Here is a 15,766-nt window from a genome sequence, read left to right as displayed (position 1 = left end):
GCATCATCCCAGTCATCCTTGATCACCTGACAACTGAAATTTATAAAGTGCTGATCCTTTCTATTTTACTGGCTGCGTTAATAGCTGTATTTAAACATTTCACATGTTTCTGTATTGGTGCGAAGGCTGCACACTACGATAGAAATGCTAATTTGATTTGTATAGCACATTTTAAAATGCACCGTGCTTCATTTAGGAGAAATCCACATAACAAAAACAAGCGAAGGCACATATCTCACACATATCCACATGCACATACAAACGTGCATCTACACCAGGGGTGGCCAACTCCAGGCCTCGAGAGCTGCTGTCCTGCAGGTTTTAGATAACACCCTGGTTCACCACACCTGAATCAAATGATTAGTTCGTTACCAGGCCTCTGGAGAACTTCAAGACATGTTGAGGAGGTCATTTAGCCATTTAAATCAGCTGTGATGGATCAAGGACACATCTAAAACCTGCAGGGACACCGGCCCTCGAGGCCTGGAGTTGGCCACCCCTGATCTACACATATGTATGTGTAGATGCACATGAAACCTACACTGGCTCGCTTATATTTGTCATAGCTACTGTGATAAAAGGTGAATTAACTTGTGCACCAAAACTGGGTAAACGGCAGGTGGACTGGTTCTTATAGAGCACTTTTCTACAGTCTAGCAGTCAAAGCATGCTAATGTGTCTCATCCACACAACCACAATTTTTTATGCTTCATTGCTTTACACACATTCGCACTCCAATACACTGGAGAGCAACTTGGGGTCAGTATCTTGCCCAAGGCCCATGCAGACTGGAGCAGCCAGTGATCAAACTGCCAACCTTCTGACTAGCAGCTGACCTGCTCTGCCGCCTGAGCTACAGGTGAATGTAAGGATGACAGCAGAGGGCAGAGCAAGTCCTGAAATATTCTGACATTAAATTTACATTATTCAGAGAAGAGAAGTCAGACCCCACTAAAAGATATTAACAATGACCAATATTCTACTTTTTCTTACTACGGTTTACTACATATGTTTGATGCTTCTGTTCTTGTAAATCTTGGCCTAAATAGCAACTGTACCTCTTACTGCTACTTTTTTGAAGTAATACAACCAAGTACAGCTGATGGAGTTAGACAAAGAGAAGGTAGAGGATGCTGCAAAACTACATCACCCATAATTTTATTTGTGTAATTAAGGTCACAAGTACATTGATTAAATAGTAACCCAAAAGAGTACAGCTCAGTGCAAGTTCTTCTTCAGCTATGAGAGGAATCCTGTGACTGTGGGACAGGAATGTGGATGTCATACCTGACAGTGTGAAGTGTCACTGCTGTGGGTCAGGGTGGTGCAGATACTATGCTGGCACACCCTAAATCTGTCTGCACTGCTCAGAGAAAAAGGGAGGGACAGATAGATCCTTGATCTCTAAACCTGTTACAGTGGCCAGAGACACGAAATGACAAGACACTGAGGCTGATACCGACTGTCGATCACTCAGTGGTTGCTCCGCATTATTTAATTATTTCTTTTGCTTTACTTGGAATCTGTGGTGTGACATTCGAGCATTATCAACAATTTAGTTGAATTGTAGTTATTTTTTTCAGTTGAGAACCCATAAAAAGCTTGTTAGGCGTAAATAAATGATAGGGGTGACCATTTGTCCTTCAATGATTTGTCACAGAAAAAAAAAACACCACAGGCATCAGTTGTGCTCTCAGCCCTGCCCACTTAAAAAAATATTTCTCTCTCTGTTTCCACGTGAAAGCCATGTTGCACTAGTACATCCAGGCCAAGTAATTTCCTTATAAAAGTCCCAGCAGACACAAATTTGATTTAAGTTGATTGATTTTTCAACACTGTGAAAGTTTAATGGCAAAATAAGCAGTTTCCCTCTGTTTGGTTCTACAAGTCTAACAGATCCCAGTTAGATGCTAGGCAAAGATCATTGCTATCAGTTCCAGCAAAATAGTCAAGAATAACTTCTCCCAGTGTTTGGCAGGCCAATTCTTAAAAAAGAGAAATAGATAAAGAGAACAGACGGCACAGTGTGAGCCACGAGGGGTGAGGTTCACTGCCGCAGGAGGACAAACCAGTTTCCGTCTGGAGGGTGTGGACCTTCCAGCCCTACCCACCTGTCAGACTTGTCTCTGCATCAAACACTCAGCAGCACTCCATCACGCGTCACCTCACCTGCTTCTCCTCCACTCGCCGAGATTCTTCCCAAAAGAGAAGATGTCCACAAGCCAGGCGGAGAACACGCAGTCAGATGGGAAATCCTTTGAGCAGCTGAGACATGAATGTCTCATGAAGGGAGTCCTGTTTGAGGATCCAGATTTCCCTGCCAAGGACTCCTCTCTCTTCTTCAGCGAGAAAGTTCCTGTCCACATTGAATGGAAGAGGCCCACGGTATGTGAGCACTGAGCATTCTTATACTCAAAAGAGCTCTTGAAATCTGTTAGATGCACATGTGCTGTTCATGAATTTCAAAATACTGAGTGACTTCAGTATGTTTCATCTAACGATTATCTGGTGATTTTTTCATACCCTTAAAAAGTGCATGTTTACTATTCAAATACATCTACATTAACTACACGAACTGCATGTCCACAGCCGTCCATGTGACTGCAAAGGCACTGAAGACATTAGACGACAAATTACTGAAATGATTCCATTCAAAAAGTGAAAGTTGATCAAAACTCTGTTTTTATTACTCTGAACCTAAACCAAGTCATGAAATACTTGTAGTTATAGCAGCAAAACCAGTTCTGCAGGTGAGCTGTGTAAATATAGCTGAGTGCAGCAGGCGTTTGTACCACTCTGAGCCAACTTTTCTGAAGTAAAAGTGGAGTGGGCTGGTTTGCAGCTGCTCCAACGGCGTGTGAGAGGTTTGCTTTTGCTGATAAACTTAATGTTGAGACATTTATGAGTTTTTGGCTTCAAACTATGTCATGTTCTCGTTCATTTTTTGGGGTACTGTTTCTTATCGTACACTTCAGCTCCAAAATCTTTACCTGTTAACACGCCTACAGAGCTGACCCGATTTAAGCAACCTGTCGAAGCTCATGCTCGTTACAGTTACTACACATTTCTGTCCTGGGTGTGTGCTTTGTGTGCTGTGTATTTTGTGCGCACTGACTGGGATACCAGCCGATTAATATGTTTGGAATGTGAACACGCCTATCAAACACACCGGTCTCCCCTGTCATTTAAAAAATAAACCGACCAGTTTGTTTTCCTGTTTTGTGACCCTTCAACAGGAGATATGCAAAAACCCAAAGTTCATCTTAGATGGCGCAGACAGAACAGACATTTGCCAAGGACAGCTCGGTTGGTATTCAAGTTACTTAACTACTTTTAAATCTTGAATATTCACATATGTCACGGTTTTATTAATGTGGCACTTGTTTATTTCCACAGGGGACTGCTGGCTCCTGGCAGCCGTTGCTTCGTTGACTATGAAAAAAGAAGCCCTGGCCCGAGTTGTCCCACCTGACCAGGAATTTAATCAGAGATATGCTGGTATCTTTCACTTCCAGGTAGGATTCTCTGATCATAATAACAGACTGTACAAAGATGTTTACACACTGCAGTATTTCCTGGAATAAGCAAACACATAAGGGATAAAAAGAACCAGGATGACAGCACGTTTAAAGAAGCGTCATGCATTTGAATGTTCTTTTAAAAATTGTTGTTTCAGCGACTCCAGAACTTGCAACAAAAGGCCGATGACATTAAAAGAACGCCAGAAAACATAAAGTTAAACACTTTTTGACTGGTTGATCATTTGGCAAAATGTTCAGTCAATAATGTGTTAAAACACAGCCTGTAGTGTATTTGCAGTACATTTTAAGCAGGCGGGTGTATTGGAAAAAAGATGCAGTGCCCAACCCGTTCAAAAGAATGGGTTCCACCACGTTCCTCCAGATGTCTTTTTTCAGTACCGTTACTCTTCAAGCCTTTTGTTGCCTCAGTCCCAACCCCAACAGTCAGATGCAAAACGAGCTCATATTATTCATGAAAGAGTAAAATGTTTATGTCTTTTTTACATTTTATACTGTGTTGCAAGCAAAAAACACATTTCAGTCAAACAGAAACAGATTTACAAGTGAGATTATTTTAAGTAATCACACATTGTCTTCACTTTGTGTGAAGTCGGTGTAGGCAGTAAACTCACCGGTTCCTCTGTTAGTTACACTGTAACATGTTCTCTGATGGTCCCTCAGTTCTGGAACCACAACAAATGGCTCGATGTGGTTGTGGACGACAGACTGCCAACAGTGAGAAATCAACTCATCATGCTCCACTCGGCCTCCAGCAACGAGTTCTGGAGTGCGCTGCTGGAGAAAGCCTACGCCAAGTAACATCACTTGCTTCCTCTTAATATTTTATCTTTCCATTCGTCTTGTCACATGCATGTTAAACATGTGACAAGAGGTTATTTAAAGAAACATTGTATAAATACAATTATATATAATTATATGCACTGAAACACTAGGACATTTTTTTCTCTCGTTTGTTTTAGATTGAACGGCAGCTATGAATCCCTGAAGGGTGGCAGCACAATGGAGGCCATGGAGGATTTTACTGGTGGCGTGGGTGAAATGTATGAGACCAAGGCTGCTCCAGGAGACCTGTTCAATATCATGAAGAAAGCCCTGGACCGAGGCTCAATGATGGGATGCTCTATTGATGTAAAATAAACAATCTAATTTTAAATTTTTGCCCACGAGGTTTACTCAACATATCAGCTCAGTTGCTGTGTTTTAACTCTCTCTGCATGCTTTGGTTTTCTTCAGATCACTAGCTCTGCAGAGTCAGAGGCCAAGACTTCCACAGGCCTGGTGAAAGGACATGCATACTCCATCACAGGTGTAGAAGAGGTAAAAGTCTCAGTAACAGTCTCAGCAGCAGATGTAAGAATAATGAGGGGAAGCCACTTGTTGCTGAATAATCGTAATTAGAAGTTTACAGACTCAGGTAATTGTAATACTTGTTAAAAGATGCAACTGTACATCTGTAAATATGAAACTTCGATCTTTAAAAAGTGACCTTAAACACAATGGCTTAAAAAAAATAATAAAAACAACAACTAAAATCCTACAAAGACACATTAATTACATTTAAGTTTAAATCTAAATAAAAAGCCAGACTTAAAAACGGTAGAACATATACTTTTCAACAATGTAGTCACAGAATATTGTTTTTGGATTTTTAGGTGAATGCCAGAGGTCAGAAGGTGAAGTTGGTCCGGATTAGAAACCCCTGGGGACAGGTTGAGTGGAACGGTGCCTGGAGTGATAAGTAAGAATAAAGAAAACTTTATTTTGACCTTGAAACTACACATATTGTCTAAAGTTCATTCTTCCACGTGAAAAGCAGGTCTCCTTGAAGAGTCTGTGCGTGAGAGTCGTCCTCGTAGTTTATCTCTAGTCTATAGTCAAACCATATATTTGTTACTTTGAATACGGTTCACAGTCCGACTGCTGCAGCCTATTATTGAACAGTAAAAAAAAGTTGTGTCTATATGCAGATGTTTTACATGTTTGGTTTCTGTTTTCATATTCATTCAGTCCTTCTGTGTTCCAAGTTATGCAATCATCATTGACTTGGCCACCAAAAAGCGGTAATTACCCCTGAGACGCTCAGGTGCCAAAGGGCCATTGGAAGCTCTTAAGACTAGTTGTAGCAGGAAGAGAACAGACATAATAATATTATTCAAATATCTGAAACTTTCCCAGATTTCACATTTAGACAATTTCAGTAACTCCACGTTTGATCTTCAACAGATTTAAGGGAAAATAATTGTCCAAAGAAAATTGAATAGTTTTCATTTTGATTGTGGGACTTTTTCTCTGATTAACGTTGTAACAGATCCTCTGTTTTTTTTTTCAGTTCCAGAGAGTGGAATTATATCGACAGTGCAGAAAAAAATCGCATAATGCAGAATTCAGCAGATGATGGTGAATTCTGGTGAGTCCACATAATAAATTTCAAACTACAGATTAAGATGTGTAGTATGCTTAGCAGTCTCCAAATTGTTCTTCACATTGTCGTGTAATATTTTTGCATATGTAGTATATGAATGTAGCAGTGGAATGAAACAAAATGGCAAAAATGAACTGCCATAGATTTTCATGTTTCTCTGACTTGGACAAAATAGTAAATTAACGTAAATGAGTTTCAGGCATTGTTGACAAACTTCAGCCAGGCTTTTTTTTAAACTATAAAATTTCACACTCTTGTGCAATAGTTAGCACTATTACTTCACAGCAAGAATGTTTTTGGCTCAAATCCCGGTTGCCGCCTCGCTGTATCAAGTTTACCTGTTCTTAGGCTGAGCCAGCTAATCTCTGCCGATTCCAGCTATCAGCTACAGACTTTGTTGTCGCCCAGTTAAAGAGTCCGTGGTCCTAACTTTAAGCCTTGCTAATGATTAGATGGATGAATTTTTCCAAAATTCACACACAGTACAGCTGTGCTAGTTTAGGAGTGACAATGTTGTTGCTGTTTGCAACTCCAGGATGGAATTTGAGGACTTCAAGAGGAACTATGACAAAGTGGAGATTTGCAACATGAGTCCTGACTCCCTGACTGAGGACACAAAACATCAGTGGGCAGTCAATGTGTTTGAGGGAAACTGGATTCGGGGTTCCACTGCTGGAGGCTGCAGGAACTACATTGGTGAGATCAATACATCTACAAATCAAAAATTTTCAGACAAACAAATTCAGCAAAGCGTCAGGCATACTTAGAGATTTCATTGGATTTTCCTTTTTTGGTATTTATATTTTGACATGAACTGGTTTAAATGCAGGATTCAGTTGGCATTTCTATCTCAAACTGCTCTCTCAAAAAGTTCTACATTTCTAATCTGCAGACACATTTTGGACCAACCCTCAGTTCAAGCTTTTGCTGAACGATGCTGATGGTGATAATACTTGCAGTGTGGTCATCGCGCTGATGCAAAAGAACAGACGAAAACTGCGAAAAGAAGGCCTGGACCTGGAGACCATTGGCTTTGCTGTGTATGAGGTCTGGAAAAACACTGTAGACTGTGCACTTTAACCATTTTTTATGTTATCATAAATAGCATGGGGCGTAGTGCTGGTCCTTGCAGAACACATTTACTAGCCCCTTTCTGAAAGACTGAGTCTTGGCATTAGTTTAAAGGAGCCATAAACTGAGTCAAAGAAACAGATATTTGTAGATGAGCAATAATATTAGCAAAAACTTCAGACTTTTTTCTGCACATGTTAAATATTACAGTAATGTATTTCTTCTGTCCAATATAAATGTGTTTAAGCATTTCATATCTCTTCACAAGAAGATAGAGTTACGAGACAATGAAGAGAAGGCACAGCCTTAAAAATGCACCAGAAATGACCATTCGGACACAAACTCACTGGATGAGCACCATCTGCTAAAGAAGTTCTTAGTGATAAAAAGTTTGGGGACATTGGTAAAACGGATGTGTCTTTTTTATTAGTGATATAGTTTCTTTGCATTTCAAAATATGTTATATTTTTAAAAGGTCAGCCTTGCACTTCTGTCTCGCTCCTTCGTATTTACTTACTTTCTTCTTTTGTTACAAATTTACTTACAAATTTAATTTAATGTCTTTTCTCCCGATTTGTTCAGGCTCCAGAGGGCGAGGACCATGTGGGGAAAGACTTCTTCCGTTACAATGGATCCAAGGCACGCAGCAGAACCTACATCAACATGCGGGAGGTGGCAGAACGCTTCACGCTGCCTCCTGGAAACTACCTGCTGGTTCCCACCACTTTCCAGCCCCACCACGAGGCTGACTTTCTTATTCGTGTCTTCTCTGAGACAAAGGCTGAAGCTTTGTGAGTGTGCAGCTCTGGTTCTGGAGCGAAACTAAAAGAGCAAACAAAAAGTTAAAGCAATATCAAACCTAAAGAAAACGTTTGGGTATCAAGGAATAGTTATTTAATAACCTGATTAAACAAAATTTGGGGGGTTTCATTTCATTTCAACCCTTACACTAACTGTTACACTATGCCCTTTCTTCACAGAGAGATGGGAAGCAAAGTTGATGCCGACCTGCCAGACGTAAGTAGATAACCAGAAGCCCAATTACCTGTTCAGTCAATCAAGCAGCTGAATGTGTTTATACTGAGCCTGTGTTGTTTCCATCAGCCACCCATGCCCAGCCCTCCAGAGGAGGAGACAAAGGAGGAGAAAGGCCTCAGAAGGCTGTTTGAACAGCTGGCTGGCTCGGTAAGAAAAGCATCTTCGGCTTTGGGGTAACAGTGTTTACAGCATCCTTCATTTGTACAGATGAGTAGTGTTTTTGTAAGAGCAAGTTTGTCTAGTTTGTACATTTTCAAATCAAGTTTCACCTTTTTACAATGAAAACGAATTAAATAAAAAAAATTTTGATATACAATTTTTATTCGTTTATCAAGAATAGCATAAAACAACACAACCAAACAGAGAAGAAGAAAGAACCCCCCCCCAAAAAAAACACCCCAAAAAAAAAAACACATCCACACAGACACACAAAAAAACATATTTTCACTCAATTACCCACAGATATAGAAAGAGAAAAAGATAAACTCCAAGAATGAATTGTCCTTTACACTTGCTTCCTATTTAACTGAGAACATCTTAATCGCAACCCCCCCCCCCCCCCCCCCCCCCCCAACAGTTGGGACAAATCATTTGGCAAATAAGAAAGCAAAGGGGACCAAACATTGAGAAAGAGACCCTCATTTCCTCCTAAAATAGCAGCAGGAATAACTTTAAATAATTCTCTGTACCACAACGTCACAGAGGGAGGTTTGTCCTTAACCCAATTAATGAGAATACATTTCCTAGCTACCAGCAATAGTTTGTGACATAATTTGCGCTGCAAGTGATTCAATGTTAATTGTTTTGAGGGTAGGCCAAGAAGAAAGTACCCGGGGTCCCTTTGAATCAGGTTGTTAAAAATATTACTTAGTTCTTGAGAAATGAAGCTCCAAAATCTTTTGATTAATTTACATTCCCAAAAGTAATGAAAAAAAGTGCCAGTTTCTTTTTGACATTTACTACAAAGATGGGAAATATGAGGTGCAATCTTATGCAAGACATTAGGAGCTATATAAAGGTGATGTATGATTTTGTATTGGGTTTATCGCAAGCGGTTAATTAAATAATTAAAGTGCTTCAAGTTGTTATGATTCCACAAATACTTTTTACCATTTCTGGAATTTTGAAATGAAATTTTGAGCCTTCGTTGTTTTAGTTTTACAGTACACTAAGTGCACAGCTGTTGTGAAAAAATACCCACAATAAACAATATGCGTAGCTCCAAACCACAATTAAAGGCCAGCTGCTTAAAAAGAAAGAAGAATAATGATGATTTTTCTGCAGTATGAATGTTGCAGAAAAACAACAAAAAACCTAAATTATAACAATTTTATGAGCTTTACTTGATTTATTTATCAACATCTATTTTTAATGAAAAAATTACATATTACATAAAAGAGCTGGTTATATTTGTGGCAAGAAGCTCAGATCTGCAAATGATGATTATTTCTGTTTCTGCATCCATCATGGTATTTATTCATTTATTTATTTATTTATTTTTTGCAATTTTCTTTAGTCAGAATTCACTGATCTCTTCCACTTTGTAATTTTTACAGGATCAGGCCATTTCTGTCAGAGAGCTTCAGGAGATGCTGAATGGTGTTCTCAGCAGAAGTAAGTGAATGAAAGTTTCTGGTTTTTGTTTACTTTTCAGTCCATTTTCTGCATTTCATGCAGTCATCATATCTCCTGCAATTAAGTTCTACATGTGTGATGTTTGCAGCTTAACTTCTTCGCCTGATATTTGTTAAAAGTCAGACGTACAGGTAATTTCTCCTAGAATGTGTGTCACAGTCCGCGGATGCAGACTGTATGGAGATGAGGTGTGGACCCAAAAGCAGACGCGTGGAACAGAACTTCATTTTAACAGATAGTCATTTAATAGGGCCGGTAGAAAAACACAAAACAAAGGGCAAAGAAAGTTAACATTAAACATGAAAACACACTGAACTTGAAACCTAGACTTGAGATGCATCGATTCCTGGAACACAAGACATAAAAAACCAACACATGGGGAACACAGCTGATACAAATGAACATGATGCCACAGGGGAAGCAAAACTAAACACACTGAACATGGAACATGAGACTATCAAAATAAAACAGGAAACATAGAGACTAAGCGTGTGGACTTGACATGGGGACAGAGAAGTAGAAGCAGGAGGCGAGACACAGACATAAGTGAGGAGCAAATCCAGAGCATATGACAGCTATGGACAACACACATGAACGCACCTGGCAGACAGGGAGACATGTAACGAAACACAAGGAGGGAAACATGTAAACAGGAAGGGGAGACAAAGACATAACCAAGGAAACATCCGTAGAGAACATGACAGGAGACACAGGGATGAGACAGTGACGGGAAAAGAGAAATATTACATAAATATTAAACAGAGCAGACCAGGACTTATTCAATACTAAATAGGAAACTAAAGCATTATAATACAAAGAAATCACAAAACACCATAAACTCAAAAGGCTGTGTCAAATGACCCAGAACCATGACCATGTGAAGCTAATACTAAGAGTTTTTTATTTAAGAAAAGCAAGCAGAAAAAGCCAATTTCCTTCCTACAGATTGTTTTAGGGCGATATCTAAAGGAGAGGTTGATCAGCCTACATTTGATTTTTCCAACACAAGAATCAAAGTGTCACAAGTAAGATTACATACTGTGGCAAAAATAAATAACTTTTATGTTGTTGTTAGGTTTTAGTGGCTTAATAGCAACTAAAAAACTTTCAAAAACAAGCCACACTGTTGTAAATATGTTAAACATCATTTGAAGACTGAACTAAATACATTTAAAACACCTGAGGTCAGTATCACATAGCAAAATACTTTATCTTTTGTGTAGTGTATACATTTTCTCCTCACATCTTGATGCCTTATATTAATGGTCAGAGATGATTCATAAACTTCGGATTTTGTGTTGCATTATTACATGTAGCCATGCTTTTTGCATCACTACCACTTTAATCCTTTATCTTCAGGAAAAGAGATCAAATTTGATGGCCTGAGTCTCAGCACCTGTCACAGTATCATCAATCTTATGGATGTATCCTTTCAAGTTACTGACTCATTCTATGCTTGTCATTGTGTTACATAAGTTGTCGCATTAAGCCATGCGTACTTTGTTTGCCCTAATGGGTGCTTTACTAAAATAGTGATACTTATGCCAGCATGTCCATATTCCATCACAAGACAAAGTTATCGAATATTTTTTGTTGATATTTTGTGTGTGTTTGTTTATATGTGATAGAAAGAAGGTTTTGTTGGTAAGCTATTTTCCACAATGCTTCTTAGGTTTTTTCTTGACACAGTAAACCAGGTGGACAACACGGGAAAGATAGAGTTCCAAGAGTTTAAGGTCTTCTGGGAAAAATTGAAGAAGTGGATTGTAGGTGTTGATTTATCTTGAAAAACTGTAAATGAAATGTTGGAGGAGCACTTTTCTTTGTTGCTCAGACTATTAACCACAAACGTCCGTTGCTACAGATGCTCTTTCTATCCTTTGACACGGACCGGTCAGGAAAGATGTCATCTTATGAGCTTCGTGGCGCTCTCAAAGCCGCAGGTGAGAGTTCCCAAGCCCGTCTTTCTCTCTCTCTCTCACCTGATGGACCTGTAGTGTTTACCAGAGGGAAGGGAAAAAACGAGTGTCGAGGGTGTGAGTGGTCCTTATTGATGATACTGGCTTTCTGCTGAAATCTGCCAGTGTAAATATCTCTGAGGGGGATTAGTGACGTGCCAGTTAAATGTGTTCAGCTTTTCAAGACGATTCAAGACACATTAATCGTGTGTATACATGTATGTATAAAACTCTGTTTGACGAATTCAGTTTTCACCTGTTAGTTTCTGTGACTGAACAAACCTTTGTCCTATTTTAATACTCATTGAATTTGCACTTCAAATAAAGTTGTTTCATAAGGTGTACATGTAATATCACCAGCTACATTTCCTGTAACTATTATTTATAATAATATTATTAAAAATGTTAGTAGATATAGTATAGCAGTATATTTTTAGTGTGTTCTTAATCAAAGCAGTAATTATAACACTGCAAACATTACAATAATGATTTTAATGAATATTAACACTACATCTAATAAGAATGCCTGTCCTGAGTCTCTGGTAAGTTGAGTCTAAATCTTTTTTATCTGAACATCAAAGTTTCATAGATAACTGCTGCTTTTCCGCCAATGCAGGCATGCAACTGAACAACCCGCTCCTGCAGCTGGTGGGGCTGAGGTTTGCTGACGAGAACTACGAAATTGACTTTGATGACTACCTCACCTGCATTGTCCGTCTGGAGAACATGTTCAGTATGTACAAAACACTATGTTAAAAGATCGCTTTACATTTTGGGAAACAAGGATCACAATAAGTACAAAAATACATAAAGATCAGAGAGAAGACTTCTTGCTGTGTTTTTTTATCCAGGAGTTTTCCAGGCTCTGGACAAATTCAACAGGGGACGAGTGCAAATGAACATCATGCAGGTAAACACAAACACGCCAAACGTGAACCCTGAGTTCTTTTCTACTGTATCTTCTACTGTACTGTACCTCACATACCTGATGCGTCTGTTTATCCAGGTCCGTGACAGTCAGGCTGTCAGACATTTTATGCTTCCTTTATCTCCCAATAACTAACCAGATTTAGGATGCAGCATTCACAGCCTTCATGCTTTTGCCGGTCGTGTGAACATTGACTACAATTTTTCCTCTTTGCCTCACAGTTCCTGATGTTGTCGATGAACGTATGAGGAGGAACTGAAACGGATACCAGCGGAGGAACAAAACGCAGCAGATCATCTTTAAGAGCAATGTTGTGAATATTAAACTTCGCCATGATTCAGATTCTGTGCTATTATTATTATTTGAAATGTAATGTGAAAACACTGTCTGAGCTCAAATGTTTTTGAATGGGAGTGGTTTATAATTTTGGTCATGGGTCCATCTGTAGGTATTCACTGCCTCTGACATGGTACGAGTCTGTGAGCTCAAATGTAGGACTTTAACAGCTGGGTCTGTAAAGCAGCCAAGTGCACGAGAGTGTTTGCCTGGCAAGTCTGCATCAATCTCACACTCGTCTAGTCGAATTCTGCTTGTGCAAATCAGTCTGACTTTTAGTAGTTTTGAGAAAACTAAAAAATTAAAGGAGCAACTGATCCTCTTACACTCACTTTCAAGGCAATCACGTGAAGTTGTCTTGACTAACAACTTCACTTCACTGTGGCAGCAACATGAGTGCCTTTATACATGCGTCCTGTTTTTGTTTACATAAAAAAACTCAAATTTACTGTCAATTCCCTTTTGCTGTGACACCGAAGAAATCTTAAAAATTTGAGGATTTTTTAAGGCCCTTTTTCTGTTAGCTGATTGCATCTTATCTTAATTATGATAAAAAGTGAAAAAGGCTAACTGCAGCTATTAATGAATGAACCTGTCTGTGCCTAAACTTGAAAATTAGCTGTTACAGGAAGGCCATCACTGGGTTCCACCCCTGAAAAAATGTAATGAATCAGATCGGTTCACATCAGCAGAATGTAATTTGCACATGAATGACTTCACGGATAGCAAAAGCAGAAACTTGCATTTGCAGCATGCTTTGTCATAGTGCTTGAACTAAATTTTGTTGACTTAAGCTTTTGGACAAAGTATTGGTTTATTTTCTGTTGGTTTATTGCTCCCTGCTTGAGTGGGAATCATTTTAAAATAAAACTTGGTTTTTGTGTTTTCTCTTTCATGAATTTCTTTGGAGGACTACTCAAGCCAGATTTTGGGCCTACTTGTTTTTGTGGACTTTAGCATTGTTGCATTAGTAATTTGATAAAATAGATTTATACAAATAGCTGTTGATATTTAGTGCAGGATTACGTGGCAAGCTTGTTCTATGACGTCACATGGAAAACTACAATTAAACATACACACTGATCATTTAGTTTTCAAATTAAAACATTCCAACATTTCATTCAGGACACAAAATGTGCTTGTTTTTTACTTTAACACTGAAGAGAGAACCACCAAACTGATCAATATAATAAAGACTTAATACAAGAAAATCACTGTAAAAAATGCCTGGAGTGTAAATTGGGTAGAGATAAGTTTTGAAAGACAAAAATTGCTGATTGACAACCAGTAATGTTTAACATAAGACATGGAAAAATATCAGAGTGATCTAAAACAAAAATGTTTGCACTGCGATTCTTGTATCAAAACAATTTCCGGGGAAGTGGAATATCACCTCCTGGTGCACAGAGACTGGATCTAGCCAAGGTTTCTCTGTCTTTTCTTAAAGACACCAAACAAAAAAGAAAACTGCAAAACACTTCGTGCTCTGTGATGTTAAGTGCTTACATGAGACATTTTCTTTTTTTTCTACTAAAAAGTAGACATTACTTCTTTTGTGTGAGATATTGTGACAGTGGAGTGACAGCTTTCAGTTCTTGTGTTGTTTGGATTCTTTCGCAACGACTCAAACTGTGCGTGTAGAACTGAATGAAGGTGTGGTCACACCAACCAAACAGTCACTGAAATATGACTCAGCTGAAACACACACACACACACACACACATACAATAAAAAATATTACTTTATAGTATTAACTACAGTGGAGCTGTGGAGAATGCATACAATGTGTCTCATTCATGTTTCCTCAATAATTTTATACACAAGAAAGAAATAAAGAAATTTAAAGACATACTGAGGGCATATCTGTGCCTTCATTTGAAAATCAGCTGCTTTAGGAAGTCAGCAGTGGCATGAGGATGTATGGAAGTATGTGAGGATGGTGCAAGACATGTATGATGACAGCGAGACAGTAGAAGTGACCGCTAGGTTGGTAAGGGGATCTGTGCTGTGAGCTACTTCTTGTTTGCAGTGGTGATGAACAGGCTGACAGACGAGGTCAGGCAGCTTGACAACGATGTTTGACGGCTTTGTGATCTGTAGTGGAAAAGATGGAAGCATACCTGCGTATGTGAAAGTATGCGAGACAGAGTCGCAACCACACAAAGCAACAGACACTGAAGAAGAGAGTACAGGTAGAAAATAATGCCAAGGCTGACTGGTTACAGAAGGACAGCAGCAAGAGTGAAAAAGCAGGTTTACTTAACGGTAGTGAAACCTAATGTATGGTTTGGAGCCGAGGCAAGGTGGAGATTATTCAAATACTGAACAAAGGATGGAGCACAGCTCAGCCTCAAAACAGCTGAAAACCTGTTCATCAATAGATATAGCCATCTTTTTTTTTAAAAAAGTTCTTTATAAATTGGTTTGTCCTGCGTTGCACTGAATTATTTAGTACATGAAAAAGCCTTTTGTATTTTAACATGAGAATTTAATAGTATTTGCTGAAACGAATTGTTCAACGATAACAGCATTTTTCTTTTCTTTTCTGTCTTTCTTTCTTTTTTTGCTTGTACGGTGGTTTCTCCAGAACAAGTGTTAATCATAATTGTTGATGTAAGTGCACTTAGAACGCCTGTCTGCACATTGTGTCCAGCAGATGTCACTGTGGAGACACGAACGTTTCAGTGTATCATAAAAACTTCCTTTGCCCATCACTAACACATAATACGGTGTGGCGACCCCTAAAGGACCGAAAAATATTTTTGTTTTTCGGCACTATATAAATAAAGTTGCATGGGGAAAAAATTGTTGGAATATACTAACTCCATAATGTCGT

General features: G+C 38.9%; 1 protein-coding gene across 1 annotated transcript; it reads left to right on the top strand.

The window, feature by feature from the left end:
* The first annotated feature begins 1,355 nt into the window (after positions 1-1,355).
* Positions 1,356-13,820, top strand: capn9 (calpain 9). Its single transcript, XM_026172070.1, has 20 exons — positions 1,356-2,385; positions 3,237-3,306; positions 3,397-3,515; positions 4,203-4,336; positions 4,502-4,670; positions 4,776-4,859; positions 5,195-5,280; positions 5,872-5,949; positions 6,500-6,660; positions 6,857-7,011; positions 7,618-7,826; positions 8,016-8,052; positions 8,140-8,220; positions 9,630-9,687; positions 11,068-11,132; positions 11,406-11,474; positions 11,573-11,651; positions 12,283-12,399; positions 12,518-12,576; positions 12,816-13,820. The coding sequence occupies exons 1-20, from the start codon at positions 2,212-2,214 to the stop codon at positions 12,840-12,842; spliced, it is 2,031 nt and encodes a 676-aa protein (XP_026027855.1). The 5' UTR covers positions 1,356-2,211; the 3' UTR covers positions 12,843-13,820.
* Positions 13,821-15,766: the final 1,946 nt, after the last annotated feature.

Source organism: Astatotilapia calliptera, chromosome 6 (genome assembly GCF_900246225.1).
Source record: "Astatotilapia calliptera chromosome 6, fAstCal1.2, whole genome shotgun sequence".
NCBI lineage: Eukaryota > Metazoa > Chordata > Actinopteri > Cichliformes > Cichlidae > Astatotilapia > Astatotilapia calliptera.
Note: the sequence above shows the minus strand (reverse complement) of the source record. Positions and strands in the feature narration are given on the sequence as shown.

Bases quoted from the DNA above. Each gene is read 5' to 3' on its own strand.
- capn9 (XM_026172070.1), top strand. From the start codon at position 2,212: ATGTCCACAAGCCAGGCGGAGAACACGCAGTCAGATGGGAAATCCTTT. The intron at 9,688-11,067 runs GTAAGTGAATGA...CTTTATCTTCAG, and splicing joins GAATGGTGTTCTCAGCAGAA to GAAAAGAGATCAAATTTGAT. The intron at 11,133-11,405 runs GTATCCTTTCAA...ACAGTAAACCAG, and splicing joins GTATCATCAATCTTATGGAT to GTGGACAACACGGGAAAGAT.